Source organism: Ornithorhynchus anatinus, chromosome 17, assembly GCF_004115215.2.
Source record: "Ornithorhynchus anatinus isolate Pmale09 chromosome 17, mOrnAna1.pri.v4, whole genome shotgun sequence".
Lineage (NCBI taxonomy): Eukaryota > Metazoa > Chordata > Mammalia > Monotremata > Ornithorhynchidae > Ornithorhynchus > Ornithorhynchus anatinus.
The window spans coordinates 17,487,091-17,503,500 of NC_041744.1; the positions used below are offsets into that span (position 1 = coordinate 17,487,091).

A 16,410-nucleotide genomic window follows, 5' to 3' on the forward strand; every position below is an offset into this window, starting at 1 on the left:
GACTGCCTCCGTTACCTCATTTGTAAAATGGGGATTAAGACTGTGAGCCCCACGTGGGAAATGGACCGCATCCGGTCTGCTTACCTTTTATCTACCCCAGCACTTGGAATAATGCCTGGCACATAGTTAGCACTTAACAAATATCACTAAAAAAAAAATGCCCAGGGGACACATGGCTTTCACTAGGTCCAGGGGGTCCTTAGTGGCCTCCACAGGGTGCAGAAGGAGGAATTCTCTAAACTCTTAGTTTGCCTCTAGACTGTAAGGCCATTACGGAGAGGAAACATGCTAGTCTGTCATCCTGTACTCTCCCAAGCACTCAGCACATTACTCTGCACGTAGAATGTGTTCAATAAATACTACTGATTGATTTATTGATTGTGCTGTCTGGCTCTAGCCGGGCCCCTTGAGGGCAGGGAGGGAGCCCCGCCAGGATGGAATGGGGACCACTGAGCCAGCCCGCCACTGGGTGGTTAGGGGGTGAGGGGGAAGCCTCAGGGGTCTCTTTCAGAGAGTGTGGGCAGGAGTCGAATGCACTCTCTGGGAAATTCTCCTCTGTATGCTGGCCTTCGGGCTTCCCGTCTACATTCCCAAGCCCCAACTCTGCATTGATCCAGATCGGGTACCAGTTCCGACGGCCCTACACCCAACTCTTTCTAGCCAGGAACAGCGGCCCACTTGGGGAAGCATCTTTCTTCTTGAGGGCTGGCCGTACACCTGCCAACACTGGACCTCAGCGTTACGCGTGCCTACATACTCTGATCCTTTCCAGAAACCGTCTCCCAACACATTTCCTTCTCACCGATCTCTTGTGGCATTTTTTTTTACAAGCAAGGATTCAGGCAAGGAGATTCATCGTTCGGAAGCGGCTGGGAGGGGGAGCGTCACAACAACGTGGAATTTAAACCAACTTAAAAATCCGATAGGAATACACCAACGGAATGAAACGAAGGAAAACCAAATCACGTATGAAAAGAGGGGAGGCAAAAAGACCACCGAAGACACTGACTGTTGGAGAGTTGTACAATGTGACCCGTTGCTGCGCTACAAAAGTGACGTTACCTTCCATCTCTCTCTTAGCCGCCCCAGGGCTCGGTGGGGCTCCCAGACCTTTTTAGAGAAAGAAGAACAGAAGCCAGATATTGCACAGGGCGAGGAGCACATTAGGAGATTGCAAACGAGGTACAGAACGTTCAACAGAAAAGAATGTCCGTAACAAAATGGTTTCTTAAGCAGAAGTTACTCACAGTACCGTGCAATACCGAAGCCAAGCCACACGCAGTGAAGGTGGACTGATGGAGTCAAAGCTCCACCTTCAACGCACTGCTAGATCTGGCTTCAGCTACGTGGAAGTGAAAATAGTCACGTTTTTCCATCGCCAAGATTTCAGGGATCGAGGAACTTCTAAGGTAAGGAAATAAGGACTGGGCTTTGAGTCCACACTTTCCCGGTAATCCTTTCCTCCCATTTCCTTCTGCGTTGCCCTGACTTGCTCCCTTTATTCACCCCTCCTCCCAGGCCCACAAGCACTTATGTACATATCTGTAATTTATTTATTTATATTCACGCCTGCCGTCCCCGCTCTAGACTGTAAGCTCCTTGTGTGCAGGGAAAGTGTCCGTTTATTGTTATATTGTACTCTCCCAAGTACTTAGTACAGTGCTCGGCACAGGGTAAGTGCTCAATAAATACGATTGATTGATTTAAGCTCCGAGAGGGCAGGACGTGTGTCTACTAACTGTAGTGTTCTCTTCCAAGCACTCAGGACGGTGCCCTGAACCGAGTAAGCATTCAAATATTCCTGACTGATGTCAGCCTGCCTAGCAGAGCACCCTGAAGTGGGCAGATTCCTTAAGTAAACTCACCCTTCCAGCAGAAATGATTGACCTAGAAACGAATCACCTTTCTACCCATCGAACGGTCAACTAAACAAGATCACCACAGTGTGTCTCTTCTCGAATCTTTCCTTTACTGAACTAGGCCTAGAGGAAATAGCCCGGGCTTGGAAGTCGAAGGTTGTGGATTCTAATCCCAACCCCCCGCCACTTAAGAGCTGTGTGATTTGGGGCAAGCCCCTTGACTTCTCTGTGCCTCAGTTACCTCATCTGTAAAAGGGGGTTTAAGTCTGGGAGCCCCACGTGGGACAACCCGATGCCCTTGTATCTACCCCAGTGCTTAGAACAGGGCTTGGCACATAGTAAGGGCTTAATAAATACCCTCGTTATGCAATGCACTGTCCTGAGAGTTTTCAGCAAGATCAAATAAGATGGTTTAAAAGTGTCTCTCCTTTTTGGGCCACGCACCCCCAGGGCTACCGGGAAATACCGAATGCTGAGACAGACACCGTCTCCACTATTGGCAGATTCAGTTACACCATAAGCCATGTGAGAAGGAGAGAGAGAGGGAGAGACAGAGAGAGAAAAAAAGAACACGTTTACCTCCAAATTCTTTTCTAGCGGGGGCAGGACTCCTACCTCCTTATGATTCATCAGAAAATTATGCAGCACAAAGGAAAATGAGAATCAAGAACAGAGTGAACAGTCTGGAGAGTCACCAAGGTCAGTTACTGTGCTGTTTGGGGTTGTAGATGATTTATCAAGGAACCGTGAGCACTTATCCATGGTTTGCTCTGGTAAGCTGCTTTTCCCTGAAGAGATTTAACTTTATTAAAGGCACCCCCGACCTTCTCCGAACGCATCCAAGGGCAGAATTAAACGAGTCAAAAGCACACGTGAGGTAGGAACTGCAGGAGCAGAACGACAGCTTCCTGCCCAAATGCCACTTGGCTGTGTTTCTAAAAAGGCGGCTCCAAAACCACATTGGAATAACCTGGTTCAGTAAACACCCCCCTTTATCCCTCTCTGCCACAGGCTTCGGAGCAAAAGCCGGAAGAGGAGCAACTGCCCAAGAGAGGGAAAAACCTAAGGGAACCGATAAAACACCAGGGTGGGCGCGAGGTGGGAATGATCGGCCGATCGAGGGGGGAAGGGGAGAGTACCTGAAGGCGGAGGCGGCCTCTGCGGCGGGGCCGGGCGGGCGGGCGGAGCTCCCGGACGAGGAGGAGGAGGGCGCTTAGGCTCTAAGGACGGGGTGAGATCTTTCTGCTGGGTCACTTGCTGGAGGTCTGCGGGGGAGGCTAAAACACAAAGGAGAGAGAACTCAGCGGGAGTCCTCTGTTACCCCCCAGGTACACGGAGGTGGCACGGAACGAGTCCCCACACCGGCCGGCAAGCTGGCGGGGGACCGATACCACAACCCCCCGCCAACCGGACGCTGGAAGGCGACGCTTCGTTCGGCCTGGGCGGGACGCTCTTCGGAAGGAAGACGGCGTTTGAGAACCACCGCTGAACCAGAAAAATGTTAAGCTGATTCATCCGTGTTCCTACTGCCTATTCACCAGGTCTTCCAAGAGATGCTGTCTCTCTCTCTCCCTGTCCCATATATATATGAATGTATATTTTTCCACCGCCGAGGAATCGACCAATGGCATTTATGGAGCGCTTCCTGTGGGCCGAGCACAGTACTGAGCGCTTGGGAGATGAAAATACAATACAACCCCTGCCCACGGGGAGCTTCGCATCAACTCATAAGCTCAAGACTGTGAGCTCATTGCGGGCAGGAACGTGTACACGGTTGAGGAGCAGCGTGGCTTAGCGGATGGAGCCCGGGCCTGGGAGTCAGAAGGACCCAGCTTCTAATCCAGGCTCCGCCACTTGACAGCTGTGTGACCCTGGGCAAGTCACTTCACTTCTCTGGGCCTCAGTTACCTCATCTGTCAAATGGGGATTAGAGCTGTGTGCCCCGTGTGGGACATGGACTGTGTCCAACCTCATTAGCTTCTATCTCCCCCAGCGCTTAGTACAGTGCTTGACACACAGTAAGCGCTCGACAAATACCATATAGTAGAGTGCTCGATAAATACCACTGATGGATGGACTGATGATTGGGAGCTGCTCCTCCTGATAACAACAGTTGTCACCCGTATAGAACCACCCCGGAGGGAGCAGGGCAATCGGTCAGTTTGGGAGTCAACATTGCGACCATGAGAGAAGCCGGTCTTCCACCGGGAAGCAGCATGGCACAGTGGATAGAGCACAGGCCTGGGAATCAGAAGGTCATGGGTTCTAATCCCCCTCTGCCACGTGTCTGCTGTGTGACCTTGGGCAAATCACTTCACTGGGCCTGTTTCCTCAGCTGTAAAATGAGGATAGAGATTGTGAGCCCCATGAGGGAAGGGGACTGTGTCCAACTTGATTTGCTGGTATCCACCCCAGCGCTTAGTACAGTGCTTGGAACGTAGTAAGCACTTAACCACACTTATTATGATGATGATTATGGTTGTTATTAATGGCCTCAGAGGCAGGGATCGGATACCCTTCGGCCTGGGCCGAAGGAGCGTTTGTTTTTCTGGGACAGGGAGGTGACCAACAGGTCCAGACAGTGTCACTCACCCATCCTAGCCCCCAGCACTTACGTCCAGATCTGTAATCTATTTATTTACATTCATATCTGTCTCCCCCTCTAGACTGTAAACTTGTGGTGGGCAGGGAATGTAGAGAAGCAGCATGGCTCAGTGGAAAGAGCACGGGCTTGGGAGTCAGAGGTCATGGGTTCGAATCCCAGCTCTGCCTCTTGTCAGCTGTGTGACTCCGGGCAAGTCACTTCACTTCTCTGGGCCTCAGTTCCCTCATCTGTAAAACGGGGATTAAGACTGTGAGCCTCATGTGGGACAACCTGATTACCCTGTATCTACCCCAGCGCTTACAACAATGCTCTGCACATAGTAAGCGCTTAACAAATACCAACGTTATTATTATTATTACTCTCCTAAGCGTTTAGTACAGTGCTCACCACACGGTAAGCACTCGATAAACACGACTGATCAACAGTCACCGGGAGCAACAGAAGGGCTTTAAGCTTCAGGTGGCAGATCCCCACGGTGACCCATGGGGGATGAGAGACCGAGAGAGAATGTATGTTTGTTGTTTTTCCTGGACAGGCTCCCTGCTGAGGAACCGAAAGTCCAACCTGCTACTGCTTTGGGAGAGTGCAAAACTTGGGCCTGCAGTGATGCTGAAAGACTGATGCAAACTCATCTCACCAAGAGCCAAATCCTCTTCCTCAGAGAGCTGGGCCCCCTGCCAGGTTGGACTCACCCACCGGATCGCCTCCCAAGTCGGAGGAGGAAAAGGCCCCCGACCACGTGGCGAGGGGGAAGCCCACAGGGGCGTCCGGGCAGCCCGGCAAGTGGCCACTGGGAACAGCGCCAGTGTGCGTTCCCCATCACCGCGTGGTCCGGTGGCCCCCCTTTTCCTGTTGCCGTTGCGTCCTGTTGCTGACAGAACCTCTGCCGCCAAAGCTTGGCTCCCTGGTGTGCGGCCACCGGGAAGGGCGCCCAGCTCTGGAGGCGGGAGCTTCACCAACAGCACGACGCGGTGGCAACCGGGAAACAGCTCCAGACGCCGGCGGTGGCCAACGCGTCAGCCCCACGAGGGGTGGGCTCTGGGGAGGCCGGTGGGGGAAGAAATCTGGGTCCCACGGGGGCCTTCCCAGCTCCGCTGGGGCATCTTCAAATACGAAGGACAACCCTGGGTGGTCGGGTTCACCATTCCGACCGGCACTTCCTCACCAGCCTCAAATATCCCGAGGGGGCCGAGCAAAAGCTGTCACGCACAAACGGTTAGAGCGAACACAAGAGTCACCCGACGCAGTCCGTACTCTGAGAAGGAACTGGAGGGCCGGGGGTTCTCGAGGGAGCTCGGCTCGGCCTGACCGGGAGGGGCGGCGCGGGACCGTCCGACAGCGTAGGCGACTGGCAGGGACTGGAGCGAGGCGACGAGCTCGGCGAGGTCCCGGGGCCAGAGCCGGGGGCTAACGGCTGCAGGTGCTGAGGTAGACTCTCTTCAACTTCCACATTGTCGTCATCGATGTCTCCTAGGAAGGGCAGAGGCTTCGCGTCAGAACGACGGAGCAGGGAATGGCATTTCCCGTCGCCCCTGAGACGGGGGCCAGAGTCGGACGGCAGCATTTCCGACGAAGAGAGCCCAGCCACAGACGCTGACATCATTTCTCACGTCACAGCCGAGGTTGACGGGCAAGCGGGACGATAAGGGGCACAAGACCGAAACGGAAAACCCAATAAAATCCTGCCGCTGAAATATTTAACACAACAACCAAGGAAGGAGAGAGAGATCCCCAAGAGGTTATCGCTTGTTTTTTCAGAAATCGTCCCCTCCGCCGGAACGTGCGCTTTCATCACGTGAGTAAGCGGCCCGGCTGCCATGCGTTGGGAGCCGTGACGTGGTGCAACGCACGGGGCGTGAACTGGTCGGGATGCAGTCCCCACCGTCTTCTAGACCCTAAGCTCACCGTGGGTCGGCAATCTGTCTATCGATTCTGTTAGGCTGGACTCTCCCAAGCACTTAGGACAGTGCCCCGCACACGGTAAGCGCTTAGTATAGTCCCTGGCCCACAGTAAGAGCTTAACACAAGGGAAGATCAAGAGGAGGCAAAGGGGATGCAATTGACTCTTAGGGAGCATTCCTCGAAATGGCCGGAAAGACCTGGGATCAAACTCTGAGGGTGGAAGAAGAAGGGACACCTCCATGCCAGCAAATTTAGGAGTTGGACAGACAGACCTTCCATATCGAAATCCGTAGCCACTTCGGTGTCTTCGCCCAGCAGAGTGGAGCTGGAGGAGGCGGGCAACGTGACGCTGATCTTCTCCAGACTCATTTCTTCTTCCAGATTGGCGATCCAGTCCGGGCTTTTTAAGGTAATATTTATAACTCTGCCCAACAGCTGGACGTTGAACAAGCGAAAGTGAAATTTCAATGCACCGGTGTAAAAAAGCCCCCAGAGTTCACAATACATCATCTGCGTATTGTTGTATTGTCCTCTCCCAGGCGGTCGGTACAGTGCTCTGCACCCAATCTGCGCTCGGTGAATACCATCGATTGATCGACGCCAAGAATCGGAGAGTAGGGTCACAAAAAAAAAAAAAATCTGATCTCGGGTCTTTTCTCTTGCTGTCTCTAATGAGAGGATGGGTGGGCACCAACTGCCCCTCCCTCCCTCGCTCTCCCCGTCCCCACCACCTGCAGTCCTCAAGAACCTCCGGTGGTTGCCCATCCACCTCCACATCAAACAGAAACTCCTTACCGTCACCTTTAAAACGCTCGATCCCCTTGTCCCCTCCTACCTCACTTCTCTGCCTCTCCTACTGTAACCCAGCCCACACTCCTTGCTCCCCTAATGCCAACCTATTCACTTTACCTTGATCTTGCCTATCTCACCGCTGACCTCTCATCCACATATCCTGCCTCTGGCCTGGAACGTCCTCCCTCTTCATATCCAATAGATAATTGTTCTCCTTTCCTTCAAAGCTTTATTGAACACACGTCTCCCCCAAAAGGCTTTCCCCGGCAAAGCCCTCATTTCCTTTTCTCCCACTCCCTTCTACATCACCCTGGTCTGCCTCCTTTATTCACCCCCATAACACTTATGAACGATCCATCATTTATTTATTTCATTTATATTAATGTCTGTCTCCCCCTCTGGACCGAAAGCTCGTTATGGGTAGGGACTGTGTCTATTATACCGTACTCTTCCAAGCGGCTGTGTTGCACACGCAGTAAGCGCTCAACGGATATGATTGATTGACCGATCGGTGAACTGAGAAAATGCCGAACACCACGACCTGAGGTCTATCTATACTTGCTCGGCATAAAACCCTGGGGCTCTGGGCCTGGGCAAACTTGCTGCCGTTGACAAGAATGTTCTTCCCGAGAATCTCACAATGGTCCTGCCCAACCTCTCTGCCTCGCAGCACGGAGGGACTCTGAAGCAGGATTGCCAGGGCTCAAGTGGAACGAGTCCCAGCTAGACTCCATCGCATGCCAACTGTGTGCAACTAGCAGCAGCAGGAGGTGGAGAAGTCATCTGACCAACCTGAGCGAACAAACATCAGGCAAACTCAGGCAAAGGTTCTACGTTCTTTGAGGGCAGGGGGACCATTTCTTCCATTTTCTTCAGACTCTCCCAAATGTTTAGTGCAGTGCTCCGCACGCAGCTAGCGCTCGGGAGGGACTGTTGATCTATTGAACGAGGGAGGGAATACCAGGCTACTCCACTCGAGGCCCGACCATTATCGGCTCAATTCACCAAGCACAAACAACTCTGTCTGACGTTCTCCGTTTATGTCCTGTTTAAGTTTGGTATCTTCCCTCGATAACTCCCTGGCTCCCTCTGCTACATTTGCCAACTGCCCCCGGTAACCTTTTGATTTCTGCCCATATACTGGTTGGGGTACAGCGGATCTGTGTCCCCTAGGCTTTGTTTTCTGCTCGAGGTCTGGCTTCTGTTTGTCTCACTAGAATTTGTACTTGAAGAATCAAGGTGACCCTCCACAGATGTGAGGTGATCAGGCAGAAGGGCCGAGTAACTTGAGAAACTGAAGGACAGGGAAGGACAGCTATGATCCATCCCACCTCATCTGTGAAATTCAGTATTTTCTTCCCTCGACATGAGATCTGCCTGCAGCCGCGATGCAGCCTGACATCCAGCGGTCTATTTAAAGCTCCCATTTAAAGGTCTAGCTGCTCTGTTTACCACAGGCATTTGGGGCCCAGGCGTCTTGAGGGATTGCAATCCGTCCCCAGGCTAGTGAGTGGACTTGCCCGTCGAATAACTGTGGGACTCGTACTCTACAAAGTGCTGGGGAAGCTGCAAGATCATCGGGTCGGACGCAGACCCCGTCCCACCCACACGGGGCCTGCAGTCTAAGGGTAGGAGGGAGAACAGGTATTTTAACTCCACGTAACAGATGAGGAAACCGAGGCCGGTATCGAGAAGAAAAGGTTCCGATCGCGAGTGGCGCCCGTCCCGAGCGACACGATCCCCGGGGCACCGCGGGGCTCGGTACGACTGCCCGCAGCAGGCGACCCGTCCCACCCGGGGGCCATTACCTCAGTTCCGTGTAGACTCAGAACGCTCAAGGCCGAGCTTCCTTCCAGAAACGTTACCCACATCTTGTCTTCTACAAACCTGCAAGATATTTTCCAAAGGACGCCGTCAACGGACTAGCCGTGCCCTCAGGAACGGTGCTGACTGACCTTCCTTGTAGAGGCCTTCCAGGTTTACAATTATGTCACACCGCAAGATGCTCCCCACACCACAGCGACTGTATCTGCATTGCTCTTTTAATGACCTCTTTTGACTTTGAAGACTGCTCTGTCATCTCACCTCAGTGATCTCATTTTCTCATCACCACAGGGGTGGTGTCACTTGACCAGAGTCTTTCAGCTGGCCAGCGGCCGAGCTGGGAGCAGAACCCAGGACTCCTGACTCCTCTCCCTTGGCCACATTGTTCACATTAATGACGGGAGACAGTGAGACTGTTATTCGGTTTCCTCATTATCGGGAAAAGAAATTCAAAACCAAACACGAGTGGCAAGGTAACAGTGAGCAGCCTCCACCGGCTCACTCTCTGGCAATTCCAAGGGGCACCCCTAGCTGCGGACTTCGAGTTGGTCGATTCTCAGTTTTCCCCACCAAGTTGGCACTGACGGGAAATGGATTAAATAGGTAAATCACATCCTTCAAGGTGGGATTATGGATCTTTAAGGGAAAATGGCCCCTAAAATCTATTCCCCAGACCCTTAAGACCTATTGAACGATGGTAACGCAAGTCTGGAGAAGGCTCTCCTCCATCAGGATGGACCGGTGAGGCGCTGGGCCCCTCACCTCAAAGCGTAAGGGAGAGGGGCACCGTGCTACACCCTAGAGCCCTAGACCCTCGTCGATTTCTCGGAAATGAATCTCAACTTCACGGTCGTCACCGCCAAACCTATATGGAACCCAGTTATTGAGTTTGACTAGATAGAGGTCCGCGGACTTTCCACGTGAAAGGGCTTCCGCGGATCCAGACAGGTGGGAATTTTGCCACCGGTTCCAGTGAAGTCATGGCACCAAAAACAGAGGGCAGGAGGGGGAAATTGAACTCACCAGGGGAAATCAAAGGGTAAAGGACGCCGACAGTCTGACCAGTCACAGGGTAACGGGCTGGGGGGCGGGGAGAGAGGGGCAAAGGGCAAAAACTTTGGGCTGGAACGGTCAGTGGAAAAAAAAAACATTTCACACACCTGATGAGTATGACTTCACCATAGTTGGCAAATTGCTGGAGAAGTTCATCGATCAAGATGTCATCAAAGAAATGATCTTCCACAGAAGAACTTTTGATAGAGACCAACACCGTCCCATCTGGGGGGCCCTGGAGAGCGATCACTTCTTTATAAACGTTCTGTCTCTCTTCAGCTTCCACTTCAAATATATCTACATCCATCAGGGCCACCACAGGCCTAAGGAGAAGGGCAGACAGAACGTTAAGCCGGCTGGACGGCGGGGAAGATATCCCTCTGAAGAGGCGAGAAGAGAGGCTCAGGAGACGATCCAACAGGCTGACCTGTGATCCGAGATCTTCAACTCGGCTCTTCCGTAGTGCAACAAAGTGCCGGGCGTCCAAGTGTACAGGATTTTACTTTCATCTTGAAAGCCGGCATTCAGAAGATCGAGGTCTTCGGCTGCAACCCACAGAACGAGAACATGAGGGTAGCTAAATAGGAGAGGATGACTATCTTGAGCTCTCACCAGCATCTGGTGAACCAACGCCATCACCACTGACATCTGCTAAGCAAAACGTAAGGGCCACCGCAATAGTCTCCCTCTCGTCCCCTCTACAAGTGGGAAAGCTCAACATGGGCCATTTTTTAGTCATTTCAGAGGAAAACTCTCTGGCTCGTGACGGGGCTTGCGAGATAGGTTGGGCTCACATCCTTCCGTTCCCCACACCCTGCTGCCCCTTCCCCACTGAATGCATGGCAGTTGGCAGCTCCTGCCCCAATGGGTAACAACAATGATCATTATTATTATTATTATTACTATGATTAAGAGCTTACTACGTGCCAGGCACCGTCCCAAGTGCTGGGGTAGATACAAGGTAATCGGGTTGGACACAGTCCCTGTCCCACATGGGACTCACTGTCTTAATCCCCATTTTCCAGATGAGGTAACTGAAGCCCAGAGAAGTGAAGTGATTTGCCCAGGGTCACACAGCAGGCAAGTGGCAGAGCCAGGGTTGGAACCCACATCCTAAACCTGTGCCCTTGCCACTGGGCCACGCTTCTTCCCTTGCCAGTCCCCGCCCCACCGGCTGCAGTGCGGCTCGCAGCCCCGCTAAGTCTCAACCAGGTTGTCCCGCTTTGAGTCATTTGGCGCCGTGACCGCACAGTGCCTCAGGAGGGACTTGCCAGGGCCCAGATCTTCAGACCAACGCCAATAACGACCTCGGGGCAAGAGAGGCGACGGGACTGCTCTCGCCTCGAGCTGGACTTCCAACTATTGCCATTAATGGTGGGAAGAAATTGTTTGGTAAAAACAAAAACCATCGGCCTAAATGAGATTTCAGAAAATATATCCTTTATTCCCCTCCCTTTCTGGCTGACCCTTACCGTATTTCTCCTCCTCTTCATTCCCCCGAACAGAATTTAAGTACGAGTTAAGCCTCCCACCTGATCTATCAAATGGCCATTTCCTTCTCCTCCAGAGGATGCGATCCGTCCACGCCGGGGTGCGGCATTTTTCACTGGTATCGTAGTCATCAGAAAACAAGTCATATTTGTACGTAGGAGCGAAAGTTACTTTTCCCTCTAAGAATCCTCTAAAAATCTAAAGGAAACAAAGCAGACGGCATATACTTAATTGTCGCCAAGCTGCCCATCTCGTTCTACAGATGGGCAAGAGGATGGGTCATTTGGAAGGCTTCATCCATTTGGACGCCCACTGAGCCAGGATTCCAAAATTTGTCATCCGACTACCTCCTGCTTCCACTTTGAATCTCGGACCTGCCCCAGCGCCTGGCGTTCCCTTGGCACAGAGTAGAGGAGATAAATCCCATCCTTATTAGTGCCTAAGAGGAGTCGGTGCTCGATCTAGGCTACAACTAGCCAAGTCACAGCTTGACGGGCCCTCTAACACGCCAAGACAGGAGAGGTTTGAAGTGCCAGTTGCCCCTGGCGGTCTCAGACTGTCAGAGGAGCAAAAACAGAAGCCAAGTGCAGGTCCCGGAAAGCTGAGGTAGAAGAGCCTCCCAGAGGAACGTCGTCACCGAGGAAGACAACCCGAGTACTGCTGTTGGGGTTTGGTCCCAGCACCGGTGGACCCAGCGTGCTCACCGACAGTCCCATCAACAGACCACCACCACCATCGCCACCGAGGTTTGGGGAGCCTCTCCCACAAGGCCTACCTGGCCAGCATTTTTCTGATTGATAAGTTGGTCTCCCGCGATAAGGGAATCCCAGTTCTGCTGCCGTATCAGCTCCTTCACTTCTTCGTTGGGGAGATCGATACGGTAATTAAAGTCACCGCACCAAAACACGTAGTCGTGGCAGAAGAGCATCCGTCCCTGGAACCAACGACATTACGTGCAGGAAAGTCACCATTCCAGAAGGTCTCGCGAGCACGGCTTTTCTCTCACGATAAGCATTTTTCCACTCTCTGAGCTTCCTTCCTCTCAGTAAGAAACGATAAGGCAACAAACTAGACGCGGGACACTATCAAGTCAACACTTTGGGGGCTACTGCATAGGTCTGTCTTTGGGCACTAGGACTCTAAGCTCTTTGGGAAAGGGGATCCTGTCTGCCGAAGCTATAGTACTGTGCTTTACCCAAGCGCTGCGTTCAGTGCTCTGCACACCGTAAACGCCCAATAATTACCACTGATTGATTGTTTGCCACGGAGGGGAGCCACCAAGCCAGCATCGGGAGCTCACCATGGGAAATGTTAGTTTTCGAGCTATTTCCCCAAAGTCTTCATTTCTCTCCTTGACCTGCGACTGCCCCGCGGCGAAGTGACTACAGACGAAACAAAGGCTGGTCGTATGGAACAGCATCCGTATGGCGACTGCCCCTTTATTCCCTGTCGCGCCTCCCATGCCAGTTTTCACCGTATCAACTGCAACATCCCTTTGAAGCGAAAAACAAAAAAGTAAAAGCTCACTTCAGGAATCTTTAGTCATTTAAGTCTCTTCGCATGAGAAGATGTCTGACGCACATTTGACCATGGTGGGGACGGAGGAGCAAACAGCCCCCAAGTTTTGGACGAAAGAGACGCCCAGAACAGTTTCCGTGTGGACGGGCTCAGTTTGGATGATCAAACAGCCCATCTACTGTGGGTGGAGAAGGCCGCGGAGCTGCCCTGGCACCCTCCCGCTGGGCCGTACTCTCCCCAAGGGTGCGGTGCCTCCGTGCTCGAGCGGAGCACGACCGGCAGCGGCAAGAGAGCCCGAGGGGGCACCGCCCGCCCCACCGGCACTGGTGCCGATTCCTCCGGGCAGCACCGACCGCCTGCAGCCTCTGGGACGGGACCGAGGCTCTTCGGCCATTCGGGGCAGGCGACTCCATCATCTCCAAGATGCCACAATCTGAGCCCTCGTGGTGACCCCCGGGACAATGTCTGCTGCCCACACTGACATGGGAGGGGTATTGGGAAAATATGAGGAAGAACGATTTTTTCTCATTGCCAAGCATTCTTCTAATGGGCAGAATCTACTTTAATATTAATATCTGTCTCTCCCTCTAGACTAGAGGGAGTTTATGGACTATAAACTCGCTGTAGGCAGGGAACGTGCCTTCCTCTTCTGCTCTACTGAACTCTCCCAAGTGCTTACTACAGTGCTCTGCACACAGTAAGCGCTCATTAAATACCCGATTGATAGACCTAAATCAGAGCAACTACACCTACCCCTTCTAAACTGTATTCCATTAATTCATTCAATTGTATTTATTGAGCGCTTACTGTGTGCAGAGCACTGTACTAAGTGCTTGGAAAGTACAATTCGGCAATAAAGAGAGACAATCCCTGCCAATGCTGGGCTTACAGTCTAGAAGGGGGGAGACAGACACCAAAACAAATCAACAGGCATCAGTGCAAATAAATAGAATTATAGCTATGCACATAAATAAGTACCTGGGGGGGTAGAGAAAAGGGAGCAAGTTGGGGCGAAGGGGAGGGGGAGCTGAGGAAAAGGGGGGCTTAGTCTGGGTTATGGTTAGGGCTAATAATAATAATAATAATGTTGGTATTTGTTAAGCACTTACTATGTGCCCAGCACTGTTCTAAGTGCTGGGGGAGATACAGGGTAATCGGGTTGTCCCACGTGAGCCTCACAGTTAATCCCCATTTTACAGATGAGGTCACTGAGGCACACAGAAGTGAAGTGACTTGTCCACAGTCAGCTGACAAGTGGCAGAGCCAGAATTCGAACCCATGACCTCTGACTTCCAAGCCTGGGCTCTTTCCACTGAGCCATGCTGCTTCTCTAGCTCTGTCGTGGGTGAGGAATAGTGTCTACCAACAATGTGGTACCCTCCCAAGCGCTTAGGGCAGTGCTCTGCACACTGGAAACACTCAATAAATACCACTGATGATGATGTCGAAGGATCCGGCAAGTGTCTGAGCTCTTTTTTTTTTCCCAGGCAGAGCGGCAGTCCTGGCTGAGGGCCTCCGGGAGAGGCTGACCTGCTCCGGCCCTCCCCTCGCCGGCCGCCCGCTCGCTCGCTTTACTGACCTGATAAAGGGGGCGTGCTGGGGGCGGATGAAGACGAAGAGGCAGACCCCCACCAGCTGCTCGGACGCCAGCAGCACGTACTTGTTATCTCTGGAGATGGTCTTCTGCAGTTCGGCAGCCCAGAGCTTCTGGTTCGTCGTGCTGTTGCGGAATCAGGAAAGGAAAACAAACACAAAATAAAATCAAAATCTTCCCAGAAGCCTAGTTGTGTCTTTCTTCCGTTCATTCATTCGATGGCATTTCTTGAACGCTTACTGCGTACTAAGCACTTGGGAGAGTGCAGTACAACGATAAGGACACAAATTCCCTGCCCCAAACCAGCTTATAGTCTAGAGGGCAAGACAGACATTAATAGGATTAAATTAGGATACGTGCGTAAGTCCTGTGGGGCTGGGAGAGGGGATAAATAAAGGGAGCAGGTCAGTGCAACACAGAAGGGAGCGGGAGATGAGGAAAGGAGGGCTTAGTCAGGAAGGCTTCTTGGAGGAGATGGGCCTTCAGTAAGGCTTTGAAGGTGGGGAGTCATTGTGTGTTGGATTTGAGGAGGGAGGGCATTCCAGGTCAGTGGCAGGATGTGGGTGAGGGGTCGACAGCTAGATAATAATAATAATAATTACAGTATTTGTTAAGCGCTTACTATGCGCCAGGAACCGTACTAAGCACTGAATAATAACTGCAGTATTTGCTAAGTGTTTAATGTGCTCCAGGGACTATACTAAGCCCCGGGGTGGCTACAAGCAAATCGGGGTGGACACGGTCCCTCTCCCACACGGGGACCACAGTCTCAATCCCCATTTTACAGATGAGGTAACTGAGGCGCAGTGAACTGAAGTGACTTGCCCATGATCTCCAAGTAGACAGGTGGCACAGCCAGGATTAGAACCCAAGGCCTTCTGACTCCCAGGCCCGTGCTCTATCCACTATGCCACGGATCAAGGGACGGTGAGAAGGTTGGCGTTAGAGGAGCAAAGTGTATGGGCTGGGTTGTAGCGGGAGGGTAGTGGGTAGTGAGACAGGGACGGATATGGCTTAAAGGAAAGAGCCCGGGCTTGGGAGTCAGAGGTCATGGGTTCTAATCCCTGCTCCGCCACTGATCAGCTGTGTGACTTGGGTCGAGTCGCTTGACTTCTCTGTGCCTCAGTTCCCTCATCTGGAAAATGGGGATGAAGACCGTGAGCCCCACGTGGGACAACCCGATCACCTTGTATCTCCCCCATCGCTTAGAACAGCGCTCGGCACATAGTAAGCGCTTAACAAATGCCATCATTATTATTATTATTACTGCCTGCTTTGAAGTCAATAGTGAGGAGTTTCCAGAGTTTCAGTCTCTGACTGAAATCCCAAAGAACACCCCCAGGTCCTGGGTTTTGGGTTAGGGATGTGCCACCCACACATCAGCTGTCCTCCCTGTTCTAGCTGTTGGTTTTCCTCCCACAAAACACACACACAATCTAGTCCTCAAAGCCAAAAAGTCACCTCTGCTTACACAAATTCTATATTCTCAATTTATTTCAATTCTTGTCTGTCCCCACCCCAGACTAGAAGGTCGATGTGGGCAGGGGACACGTCTGCTAGCTCTGCTGTACGCTCCTAAGCGCTGCCTACAGTGCTCTGCACACAGTAAGCGCTCGATAAATACCAATGATTGATTGCTTAAGAAGGACGACTGGAGAGTATCTCTACAAAAGCAACCCGTTCGGTACAAGAAGAGGCACCGGCTTCCTCTCCTCCCCCTGCCAGTACGAGGGGCAGAAAAAACATCCTTTATTCTAGATTCATTCATTCGT

At 52.2% G+C, this 16,410-nt stretch overlaps 1 protein-coding gene and 1 long non-coding RNA gene across 11 annotated transcripts in view; one reads left to right on the top strand and one right to left on the bottom strand.

Moving 5' to 3' along the window:
- SYNJ1 (synaptojanin 1) overlaps positions 1-16,410 on the bottom strand; it is a 66,405-nt gene that overhangs the window by 11,481 nt on the left and 38,514 nt on the right. For 5 of the 7 annotated variants that reach the window (XR_003765723.1, XM_029082354.1, XM_029082353.1 and 2 more), the window contains exons 16-27: positions 14,624-14,764; positions 12,827-13,019; positions 12,302-12,460; positions 11,568-11,724; positions 10,463-10,580; positions 10,143-10,358; positions 8,967-9,045; positions 6,639-6,801; positions 5,719-5,934; positions 2,999-3,136; positions 2,439-2,477; positions 1,063-1,110 (exon numbers count right to left, since the gene is read on the bottom strand). Coding sequence is in view for 6 of the 7 variants with exons in the window: in XM_029082354.1 (XP_028938187.1) it covers positions 1,063-1,110; positions 2,439-2,477; positions 2,999-3,136; positions 5,719-5,934; positions 6,639-6,801; positions 8,967-9,045; positions 10,143-10,358; positions 10,463-10,580; positions 11,568-11,724; positions 12,302-12,460; positions 12,827-13,019; positions 14,624-14,764 (1,667 nt within the window). In the remaining variant the exon portion in view is untranslated. The remainder of the gene's footprint in view (positions 1-1,062; positions 1,111-2,438; positions 2,478-2,998; positions 3,137-5,718; positions 5,935-6,638; positions 6,802-8,966; positions 9,046-10,142; positions 10,359-10,462; positions 10,581-11,567; positions 11,725-12,301; positions 12,461-12,826; positions 13,020-14,623; positions 14,765-16,410) is intronic. The other 2 variants (XM_029082356.1, XM_029082355.1) reach the window with 1 other exon arrangement.
- Positions 472-14,822, top strand: LOC103166036. 4 transcript variants are annotated; one of them, XR_005660975.1, is made up of 5 exons: positions 472-1,409; positions 2,457-2,558; positions 3,188-3,400; positions 5,000-5,145; positions 14,532-14,822. It is a non-coding gene; the product is annotated as an uncharacterized LOC103166036 (long non-coding RNA). The 4 variants fall into 4 exon arrangements; XR_005660977.1 differs by lacking the exon at positions 14,532-14,822 and adding an exon at positions 5,939-6,870; XR_005660976.1 differs by lacking the exon at positions 14,532-14,822 and having other exon boundaries at positions 2,457-2,957; positions 5,000-6,870.